Here is a 12,014-nt window from a genome sequence, read left to right on the forward strand (position 1 = left end):
TTTAAATCTTGTCTCATTCTTCTCCCATTTAAGAAATTTTATCCTCAGATTTAAAGCACTGTATTCCTTTGACTTCATCAAACTCAAATGTTTTGTAAAGGGATATCCATATTAGAATCTTTTTTTTTTTTAAATCAATTTGAAAATCTTAAAATTAAATCCATAAGGGGCACCAATTACATACAGGTCTGCATTTGACATGTCATCACAGAAAACTTCAAAGTTGATGCTCTTAAACCTGGTATGCATCCTTAGTCATTCTACCTTGCCCCCTCCCCATTTTTGTTTACTTTATTGTTTTTTCTTTTTAAGAAGCACTTTTCAGACAACACAAAATACTTCACAAAAGATAAAAACAGGAAGGAATGAAAAACAACATGAATAGTCAAAAATAAATCATTAGGTAACTGCAGCCAGCTCTTGAACATATTGTACAAAAGAAGTTTTGCTAACAGATGTGATATTGGCTTGATAACTGAGGAAATACAATTATAGAACTGAAAAAATTATATGGGTTAACTTAATCATTTTAAGGAGACTAGATTCTAAAATCCAGATAAGAGAGAATCATACAGGAATTTAAAATGCATATAAAGTCAAAATAAAAAAGCAATAAAACTACAGATGTAATTCATTTACTGAATTACATTTACATTTACTAAACAGTTTTTAAAACTGAAAGTTAAATAAAAGCCAAACTAAAAAGGACACGTCATAAGTAGGGGTGCACTAATTGCAGTTTTTTTGGCAGATCACTGATTTTTAAAAAGCCTGTGCTTCTGATTTAGACAAATGCAGGTTCTTTTTCTGTCTGAAAAGTTGTTTGATAAAGAAACAAAGTTCCTAAGTAGACCTCAGTGGGGTGAACATTGTTAAAAGTGCATGTGGAAACATGTCAGTCAGCCTCTCTCATGGCACAGTAAGAGAGGCTGATTTTCAGACCTTTGTGGCGGTATGTAAGATCGGCTGATCACCCAAAATAAGGAGATGTTATCATCTCAACTGCTCTCAGATCACAATACAGTACACTGTGCTATGAATAACATCTAATGAGTTAGGACAGAAAGATGGATTCAGTTCTAAAGCATGTCATTAGTTCCTCATTTTCCATCAAGGATGCCATTTTTTTGGATTTCCAGTCATTTTGATTCCTCTCCTCTCTAGGCATTTGTGATATCAGGAAAACATGAATTGCAATGTTGTTGCTCAAAGTGTGATTGAGTGACTGTTGCAGTGATAGTGTTGATTGCAATTAATCCATATTTCCATGACTTTTCCACCTTTAGAATGTCTCCACAATTTTTTGTGACACTTTGAAATCTCCTCCTGTTTCAGGAAGTTAGAACAAATAACATTTTAGATATGATAACTCACCAAAGATCCCATCCACACAGTTCATTACAAATACAATTTTTTTGTCATCCATATAATATTTGTTTACTTTTTTCAACCTCTCAACATAGCTTGTAAAAACAAATGTAGTCAATTTTGCATTTAAAGTTACATTGTTGGAAACTTTAGTCTTCCAACAACAGCTTTTTCAATTGAGCTGTCTGAGTTTTAAAGTAACCAACCCAATAGTAAGAGGAGATTTAAGGAGTAAAACTGTGCTTTCTAGAGCTGGACTGTCAGTCACTCTGCTCAAATAAGAGCTGCTGGATAGCTGCTTAGGATTTCAGTGGAAACTGTGAGCTGATTGGTTTTAGTCCAACATGTCTGTCACTTTAAACCGGACATCCAGCAAAGGACAAGAGGTTTATATTTGCTGTGTCCTGGTCTCTGCTCCTCCTCTCTTCTTCTTTGTAATCTTTTTGTCCTTTCCTTTATGCTCCACTTTTCTCTTTTATTTCAATTTGATGTATTTTTCCTGCCTTTTGTCTTCCCATCAGTCTCACTTCATTCCTCTCTTGTTGTCCTGACCTTCCTGTCATCCGGAATGTACTGTTAGGTAACAGGCTAATGTAGCTCAAGCGCCTGAGAACCATTTATGAGACTAAATGCCATATTAATTCCATTGTTTGAATAAGCTGGAAAATTCACTGAAACAAAAAGAATAGAGGCCATGAAGGTCTTTGGTTATAATTTTATGTTAATACAGCGCGGAGAAGGTTTTTGCAGCTTGAAAATAATTAACAAATGCCAGACACAAAAGAAGTTTCAACCTTGACAATTTGATCTGAAATGTTTTCTCTCACTTTTGCCACAGACGATGCTGACGGCAATATCCATGAGTGCTATTGCTACCAATGGTGTCGTACCAGGTAGGATGTTTATTATTATAATGTTTGGGCATTTTTTTTGGTGATTATCCATTTTGATGTTTCAAGTGTGATTAAAACTGTCCATTTTACTGAGACCCTTAGAAAACATAGGGGGAATTTTTTATACTTTTGCATTCCCTCGCAATTATGTATTTGTCAGTTCATGCAGCGTTTCAAATGCTGGATGTCTTTCTACTACAATATAAAGTTTTTCAATATATTTGTTGTTTGTGAACTGTCTGGTTTCCTTTTCTTCAGGTACAAATATATGCGCAAAATGCAGTAGGCAAAACAGGTCAAGCACTGACTCCATCCCTACTCTAAGACACAATTGTGAAAGAGAGAGATAAAACAAATATACAACTGTTCTACTATTTTTGAGTTGTCTTCACAGGTTAATTTTGCCATTTGATAGTTTTGGTTGTGTCTTTGTTTTGTTTGTTTGTTTTTTTGTTAGTTGTCTGAATGGTTAATACTGTGACATTTTCATCTACAGTCCAGTATTTACCGAAAGATATTACAAAAAACATGAACCTGCAGTTCATAAATCGATTTTCAACCAGTTTTCTGGACCAACGATTTAAGACTGTATTTAAACACATTTTTAGAGAGACTTTTTAAAGTCTCACTAAAGTCATGTGCAATTTTAAACTGACATTTGTTATCACTGAGAGTGTATATAAACCAGGCCAAGATGTATTTGCTAATTTATTACGATGTACCACAAAAGTCTTGCCTGGGAATACAAAACCTTTACGAGGTAACGCAAAAAAAGAAAATTCTCCCATGTTCCCTATGGGGCTCCATACCTTTTTGACCAAAGTCACATAAGATAATAAAATAGGGCTGGATGATATGGCTGAAAACCTTATCACAATATAAGGGTTTCATATCAGAAGATATCATTAATAATAATTAGTTTTTTTAGGTTTTTTTATTTTAAATATCTAAAATACTGCCAAACTGGTGATGTGCCCTTTCCTGTTTTATCCACAGTTTCCTCTCCAGGCGTTGTATTCATTTTCTCCCTTTGCTCCATGCCGTTGTTTATTATTTTAAGGCAGTTTTGAGGCACGGTGGCAAAACCTGAAACTGCTGCGGCACCGGTTTCTCAACAAGTTGTTGCTAGGTAACCAAAGAGTGAGTGAGTTAGTTGATGCCACCAACCATTCTTAGCTGGCAGTAAGAGGTAGAGAAGCTAAAGCCTTTTCCCAGAACGCTGTGCTGTTCAGTGAAATTATTGAACGTTGTATCGGACGTATAATTTATTGATGACTATATATATATATATATATATATATATATATATATATATATATATATAAATTATTTATTTATTGTCCAGCCCTATAATAAAATGTTTCTTAGATGCACTGATCAAAGTTTTGTGGCTAATTTCTAGCCTGTTTTTTGTGAAGTTTTTCACCGGCTAAATAAAGTTTGACCACTTCTGATTAATATTTTTTTTATAAAACATTATAATATAGATCCTGTTAAAAGAACAGGATCTATATTTTTCTTATTATTCCTTCTACTAGCGGTTATTAAATATTTCTATTAGAAGAAGACGAAATCTGTGGGTACGAGAGCCAGTGCTTTAGTTTATGGTTTTATTGGTTAATACAAAGGAAAATTTAGATGTGACTTTCTGAACTCTTTAGCTTCTTAAATTAGAAGTTAGCACAACTAGCAGTTAGTTCCAAATGTACTGTCCATACTTTGCTTTTATAATCTTTAAAATTTCCAGAAGGTTACCAGGAGTTCCAAATCTGTCAAGTTTCAAGTCAAAGTTTGAAAGCTTGAGATGATAAAACTAAGCAACTTTGTTGTACTCTGTTCAGCCTTCCCGTCCTCTACTAAAAGTCTTGTGCACTCTTGAAGAGTAAATTAACCACCAAAATGAATCAACATATTATGGAAAATACTGGGTTTTTTTAAGACTTTTTTACATCTTTCTGATTCTTCTGATCATCTCACCAATCAGAAAATTTAATATTTCGATTAATGACCAATTCATCAATGCAGATTAAACTGAAAATGATCCAACTCAACCCCAATTTCCTTAACCCTTTCATGCATGAATTATGATCCTTTGTGTCAGGATTTTGTTGTTTCCAATTTTTTTTATTTTCTTAAGGCATAAAAAAGGTAGGGGAAAAAAAAGTTCAAAAAAGTTTATTTTATAAAAAAAAAATTAGGTGATCAATTGTAATTTTCTCCAAATACAAAGTTGTTCTTTGAAAAATACATCAGTAGTATTGCTTATCTGATGTTACAATATTTTTTTTACCTGCAAGAGTCGTCTACAGTAGAATGAGGGACCGGGTCGGTTGGCATGCTTTTATGTCTGTCGGCCATATTGGATTTAAAAAAAATAATTTATTGCATTTGCAGCCGATGGCCAGTAGTTGATAGTGTTTTTTATGATGCATTAGTGTCCACTTCAGTGGTCTGTGTGTATTATAACATAAAAATCCACAAGAAGCACAAGAAAATAGCTTTTAGATAGCTGTCCACTGTAGTGACCACTATGCATGAAAGGGTTAATTTAAGTGATGAGCAATCAGCCCATACTCTCACAGGAAACCAATTTAATCCATCGATCTTATCTACTTCTACAAAGGCCTGAAAATCAGCCCGCCCACCAGGTCATGTCTGTATGTGCGTGGTTTATAAGAGTCTAACAAATGTTGCCAAATTAACGTCTTTGATGCTATATTTAGCAATTGCTTAGACAAAAATACGCTAAAATTGGAATCAGCAGGTCCGGCTTATAAAGATGCGTGATCGGCCAGAAAACTGTGATCGGTGCACTAATATTCTTCAATATATTTTATTTGTCTGAGTGTGACAGCCAATGAAACAATATCAAGATGGTTGTGTGATATAGTTGCAGATGTCTTATCGGAATTTGGTTGACTGCTAGTCAACCAAATATTTTTGGGTTTGTTTTGGAATTGCTTCTCTTCCTGATTGAAACCTAAAAGTCGCTGTCATTGCTGTTCTGCAGCTGGAGGCTCTTACTACATGATCTCCAGATCTCTGGGTCCAGAGTTCGGCGGAGCAGTTGGTCTCTGTTTCTACCTCGGAACAACCTTTGCGGGCGCCATGTACATCCTGGGTACAATTGAGATCCTGCTGGTGAGGGGAAGCCTGTTTTTACTTGGATTATGTCTATTTATCAACCTACATGTAGATTAGTTCCTCATTTACCATCAAATATCAAGGAATTCTGCCAACTTTGGAGGTTTTCATTATGTTTAGAACTGAGTGTGTATCAGACTAACCAAAGAGGAGCTGGGATGTTCTCCTTTGTCCATTTAGTAGGTTTAAAACCTGTCTCTTTATTCTCTTCTCCAGACCTATATTGTGCCTCAAGCAGCCATCTTTACTGCAGAGCGAAAGGAAGATCAACTCACCGCCCTGCTCAACAACATGCGTATCTATGGCACGATATGCCTTTCGCTCATGGCAGTAGTTGTCTTTGTCGGGGTCAAATATGTCAACAAACTGGCCCTCGTCTTCCTGGCTTGTGTGATTCTCTCCATCATTTCCATCTACGCCGGAGTTATCAAGTCCGGTTTTGATCCACCGGATTTTCCGTGAGTTTAGGCTCCAGGGACCTCCAGTGTTGTCATTGCAGGCCTTTTATTACTGTATTAAGTGCAACTTCTCTCTTTTTGCATTCAGTGTTTGCATGCTGGGGAACCGAACACTACAAAACCTTCAATTTGACAAGTGTCTGAAGACGGAAATCATAAATAACAACACAGTCTCTACCCAGCTGTGGCGTTTGTTCTGTGATGGCCCTGATCTTAGCTCCACCTGCAACGAGTATTTTGTGAACAACAACCTGACACTAATTCAAGGCATCCCTGGCCTGGCCAGTGGGGTCATCTCAGGTGAGTCTGTCATGTACCTTCTACGGACTTGCTCTAGATTATATTTTCTCAATGTGTAATCCACTTAGAAGAATTTCTCCTTGATTTCTCAAATGAGGTGGCGATCCCTGCTTTCAAGTGTAATGAAGACACTGACTGCTCAAAAGCACAGTGTAAAAGTGCAGTCACAGTGTAAAGCTGTGACTTAACATTGTGTTTAATTCCATATCCCAGCTGCCTCAACTGATGGTTTTACCTCAGCTCTCTAAACTAAAAGCTAGTAAAACACTCCCCTCTAGAGGCATCGTTTGTAATCCAGCAGCACCTGAAAAATGAAGAGACATGGACATGTATGAACATGCATGTTGGATCCCTGTACAAACAACCAAAGTCATAGATGGAATGACTGGTCGTCATACCACCAAAACCATACCATTCTTTGGTGGTATGACTTTGGTTGTCATACCACTAAAGTCATACCACCATGCCTCTGCCATCCTTAGTTAGCTCAGGTATGAAAACACTGTGCCAACTCTGTCCATGGCTGTAGGAAACAAGTTTTCCTGCCAACTGTCAGCACAAATACATTCCCTGCATAGTTTGTAACGAACTAGGACAAGCATGTGCAGGTGCTGGGTGATTCCATATGTAATCTTTTTTCTCACCCTGCTTATGTGACTTGCTCTTAACCTTTTCTTCCCTAAAAAAATATTCATATTTTGCTGATTCATTATTTTAATGTAGCTTGGATCTGCTGTAAATTTACTGAGCCAGCCAAACACGCTTTGGCTGGCTCAGCCAAACGAGCCAGCCAAAACCATATAATTTATCTTAAAAAATTATTAATATTTTGTCTGAAAAAAAAAAGATATTGTTCTTAAACAATCACCCGGTCTCATAATCAGCCTGGAGAGTGAATACTTTTCTTATCAAGTAGGACATTTTCAGGAGTCTTTAATCAAAATGTAAAAAAAAAAAAAAAAAAAAAAAAATGTTTCTTTAAACCTTCATAGAGACTCTTTTAGGGTTTTTGAGTGTACCAGAACTGACAATGAATCACTTTATCCTTCATAGTTCATGACTGTTCAGCTATTATTATGGAATCAATTTCACAATGCACAGCATCCACACACAAAGCTGAATATTAGCTGCAATTTATCCAACATTTCTGATTAAATGCATTTCAGTTGATTTAGCACAATCTCAAAATCAAATGCTTCAATTACCAGTGGTCCATGTAGACGTAATTACTACATCACACCTTGGGTCTTGGTGGTACTCATTTCTGTGTCTGTTGTAGAAAACATGTGGTCGGCGTATGGTCCACTTGGCATGTTGGTCGAAAACAAGAGGCTGCCATCCGTGGGAGGTATCGACCCTGCTAAGGACATCTACCTCCCCTATGTCGTCAACGACATCAGCACCTTCTTTACGTTGCTGGTCGGAATCTACTTTCCCTCAGTCACTGGTGAGACTGCCGTTCAAACCACACATCAACATACATTATAATGACCACTGGTGGGAATTGCTAATTACGGGTCGTTACACTAACTCCAAAGCGCTAATCATAAATATTAGATCCGCTAACACTAAAGCGCTACAACAAGGTATTTAGAGGAAGGTAATGCTGAAGTGCTAAAACACTAACTTCAACCATGCTGACACTCACAATGTGTCAATGACAAAACGTGTGTTGCAACATAGTATATCGCCCTCAGCAGGCTCAAATTTGTCATTACACACCTCCATGTGCAGCTTCAAGAACTACAAGGATTAGTTGTAAAACGTGGCTGTTTGGAGATTGCTGGTACACAAGAATAATCTGGAAAGATATGGCTGACTTTTTTCAACAAAAAAATCTAACAATTACTTTTATAAAAATGTTAGTTTTATTTGGAATGTAAAAATCGGACCTTAGTTATATAGAAATTTTATGTTAATTTTATTATTTATGATAAATCTCATATTCACACCTCGAAACATCTGCAGTAAAATCCTAATTCACAGATTTTATTATCTTCAGTTAGGCCTGTCACAATAAACAATAAATCAATTTAAACGCATGATAAATGAAAATTATCAACGTCATTTTAATTTATTGGCTTTATCGTCCTTCCTGCCTTTTTCTCTTTCTATTGATGACACTGGATGAAAAAAGGCTGAACTCCGGTGCTCTCCACTGACCCCTCCTTTCCTCATGTCCTTAGCATAAGGGAGGACTGAACTGTTGCATCAGGTAGTCGGATTTGCCCATCTTCTCTATCTAAATCTAATGATTATTGAAGGGCAATATAGTATACAGACTTCATAATCTGCACTCTTTTGGTTGAATGCAGTTTTTATTTCCACTTTGGTTTTATGTTGTTTATTTTTTTTTTATTCCAGTGCTTTTTTTGTTCACGGAGACTGAGAATCCTTTTTTTGTTTTGTTTTTGGTTGTTTTGTTTACCAGTTCCAGTGTTAAGTATCCTTTTGAAAATAAAGTGTATCTATTTTTGGCAGGATATCTCTTGCATTATTATGTCATTACCATTGCATCAGTTTAAAATGGTCTTCAAACAACATTATTGTTTATTGCAATAATTTTTGAGACAATCGCTTGGCAAAATTTGTTATCATGACAGGCCTGTCTTCGGTTAGACACAGGACTATCAAGAGTCTTTGGAATCAAGTTTGCTAAACGTTTTCAAAGTTAGCAAAAGGGCTAGAGTGGAAAGCTAAAAATTAGCTCCACTATTAGCATTAGTGGAACTAATAATAAACAGAAGTGTGCTGCTTACCACTGATAATGAGCAACCTGTGTGAACTTGTTCAGTCTAGCGTATGTGATTTTCTGTGATGTGTTGAACTTTAGGTATCATGGCCGGTTCAAACCGCTCCGGTGACCTGAAGGACGCCCAGAAATCCATCCCTATTGGAACCATCCTAGCTATCGGCACCACTTCCTTTATCTGTATCCTTTCAACTGACACTGCTGCAAAGATGACAAAATTACACTCAGAGACATGTGGAGAAAATGGTTAGCACCAAAGTTAGATCATTAGAAAAAAAGTTTTTTTTTTTCCTCAATGATCCTAATCACAGGTCACACAGCTGTAAGGCAGCATGTTTTTCTTGAATCTGTGTGAAGCTTTGCTGGTCCGTTGTGTTTATTTGCCTGAACTGTTCCTGCCAGACGTCTCCGGTGTGATTCTCTTTGGTGCCTGTATCGAAGGAGTCCTTCTTCGAGACAAGTGAGGGTTTAAACTGTCCAACCCTTTGTTTAGGGAAGAAAATACGTACTGGAAAAATTTAGTTGATTAGTTCTTATGATAATCTCTATCATTAATTGCTCCACAGAAATGAGGTGAGTCATAAAAACTGAAGTATGTTTTTTTTTTTTTCTTTCTTTTATAGCCAGTTTTTAGCTGTTGAGGTTTTAGTTTATTTCTCAAATGAATCCAGATAAAATCATAGGAACAAACATTACAGTTAGAATACCTCGCTTGTTTATTGTTGCAGGTTTGGAGATTCAGTGAAAGGGAACCTCGTTATTGGCACCCTGTCCTGGCCGTCTCCCTGGGTGATCGTGATCGGCTCGTTCTTCTCCTGCTGCGGAGCGGGTCTGCAGAGCTTGACAGGCGCTCCTCGACTCCTGCAGGCTATTGCAAGAGATGGCATCGTCCCTTTCCTGCAGGTTGGACACAAACATCAATCCAGTCGGAGCAGTCTTTATTTCAGTTTGGATTGGCATCAACACCAGGGTGTGTGTGTGTGTGTGTGTGTGTGTGTGTGTGTGGTTGAAGGTGTTCGGTCATGGGAAAGCTAACGGAGAACCCACCTGGGCTTTGCTGCTGACGGCTGGGATCTGTGAGATCGGCATTCTCATCGCCTCCCTGGACGCCGTAGCTCCCATCCTCTCCATGTCAGTACCTGTTTATGGATTACTTACTGTTCTCCCCTCTATAGAAGCAGATCATCACTGATCCACTAGAGTATCCTCATTTTTAAAGCCAATTTTGAAGTCATAAAGTGGGAATTTAGGAGATTTTTTTTCTTGGCTTGCAGGTTTTTCCTCATGTGCTACATGTTTGTCAACCTGGCCTGTGCCGTTCAGACCCTGCTGCGAACACCCAACTGGAGGCCCCGTTTCAAATACTACCACTGGTAGGTGTTCAATTGTCTTTTGTTACAAGATCATTGGAGATGAACTTGACTTTGTTTAATGGCCCGCTTTAAAGCTGCAGTATGTAACTCTTATAAAGAAAATGTTTTTCTACATATTTGAGACAGATAATCTGTGAAATGATCGATCTCCTCCACATCTTCCCTGAACTACTACTGAAGAAACACACCGCTTCCAACCAAAAACAGCCAGTCAGAGTGAGGAGGAAGTGCTTAGTGCTGTCAATCAACCTCATGTACTTGCCTCTAAATGTGCTAATGGCGGAGAAATAATTTTACTGTTGCAGGAAAACCGTATATCTGTTGATATTGGTGGCCATGCTAACTAGCCTGAGCATTCAGAACATGCTATGGTAGCTACAGCATGCCAGAGTGCAAGCAGAGGAGGGGATGAATGAGCAGCACCACACAAGATGGATTGACAGCGCTAAGACCTGCCTCCTCGCTCTTATTGGTTGTTTCTAGTTAGCACTGCGACAGGGAGGAGGAGCTCAATTTTTTTCACAGATTATCTGTCTCATACCATACTGTCACGACATAGTGACAGTTTCATCAAACATGTAAAAAAATATGTTCTTTATTAAACTTCCATACTGCATCTTTAAGATGAGGGCCAGTTAAGGACAATATTGCAGATTTGAATCTTTTAAAATCTTCTTTGTTCTCCATTTCAAATTATTTGCATTTCTTTAAAGTTTCATTCTATAAAATGTTGTCATTCCATCAACAGGACCCTGTCCTTCCTGGGGATGAGCTTGTGTCTTTCCATCATGTTCATTTCATCATGGTATTATGCCATTATAGCCATGGGGATCGCTGGCTGCATCTACAAATATATCGAATATCGAGGGTAGGACTCATGTTGCCTTCAGAACCAGTTTGGTTCCAAGTGAAGGAGCTGTAAATCTGCAGCTGGATTCCAGAGAAAACACTGACTGTGCTGACAAAAGGAGCTGAGTTTCATTATTTGGTTGTTTTTCCTTGTCAGAGCTGAGAAAGAATGGGGAGACGGCATCCGTGGCCTGTCGCTTAACGCCGCCCGCTACGCCCTTATTCGCCTTGAGGAAGCTCCTCCACACACCAAAAACTGGAGGTATGGGATACTTTTATATGTGACTTGGTGTGTTTCGCATAATTGTGGTTACCGTTGACATGGTGGAAGCTTCCTTCCAGTTTGGATGCCTTATAATAAGGTCATAAAGCTACTACAGCTACTCCTTTAGGAGTAATGTCTTTAGACACACCTGTTACTTTGCAAACCTAAGTGAAGTGTATTGGGCAGAGACATTCACTCATATTTGTTAATTACTTCCATTTTTAAACCTAATCAAAGATATCGCACCGAAACATCTACATGGAAACTGAGTGACTTCAAGTTTTCTTCTTTTCTCTCCATCTAGGCCCCAGTTGTTGGTGCTCCTGAACCTGGATTCAGATCTGGGTGTCAAACACCCACGTCTGCTGTCCTTAACTACTCAGCTGAAGGCAGGGAAAGGCCTGACTATAGTGGGGAACGTTTTACAGGGAACCTACCTCAGTCACGAAGCAGAGGCCAAGAAGGCTGAGCAGGTATAGTGCTCACTCCAAATAAAAGTCACCTCCTCAGCATTCCATCTACAACTTCAGAGGCCTGGTACGGAGCAGCCCCGTCCTTTTTGGTGAAGTGGTAGAAGTGGGATGTATCCTTGGAGCTGGAGACCCCTGGTTT

At 38.1% G+C, this 12,014-nt stretch overlaps 1 protein-coding gene across 6 annotated transcripts in view; it reads left to right on the forward strand.

Moving 5' to 3' along the window:
* slc12a7b (solute carrier family 12 member 7b) overlaps positions 1–12,014 on the forward strand; it is a 69,333-nt gene that overhangs the window by 45,537 nt on the left and 11,782 nt on the right. For all 6 annotated transcript variants that reach the window (XM_015028645.1, XM_015028646.1, XM_015028648.1 and 3 more), the window contains 13 exons: positions 2,207–2,261; positions 5,272–5,402; positions 5,622–5,863; positions 5,952–6,163; positions 7,443–7,610; positions 8,997–9,095; positions 9,318–9,375; positions 9,644–9,818; positions 9,928–10,046; positions 10,190–10,288; positions 11,037–11,156; positions 11,295–11,399; positions 11,707–11,875. In XM_015028645.1, the coding sequence (XP_014884131.1) occupies positions 2,207–2,261; positions 5,272–5,402; positions 5,622–5,863; positions 5,952–6,163; positions 7,443–7,610; positions 8,997–9,095; positions 9,318–9,375; positions 9,644–9,818; positions 9,928–10,046; positions 10,190–10,288; positions 11,037–11,156; positions 11,295–11,399; positions 11,707–11,875 (1,752 nt within the window). The remainder of the gene's footprint in view (positions 1–2,206; positions 2,262–5,271; positions 5,403–5,621; positions 5,864–5,951; positions 6,164–7,442; positions 7,611–8,996; positions 9,096–9,317; positions 9,376–9,643; positions 9,819–9,927; positions 10,047–10,189; positions 10,289–11,036; positions 11,157–11,294; positions 11,400–11,706; positions 11,876–12,014) is intronic.

Source organism: Poecilia latipinna, unplaced genomic scaffold (genome assembly GCF_001443285.1).
Source record: "Poecilia latipinna isolate Pla-1442-1.1 unplaced genomic scaffold, P_latipinna-1.0 Scaffold132, whole genome shotgun sequence".
Lineage (NCBI taxonomy): Eukaryota > Metazoa > Chordata > Actinopteri > Cyprinodontiformes > Poeciliidae > Poecilia > Poecilia latipinna.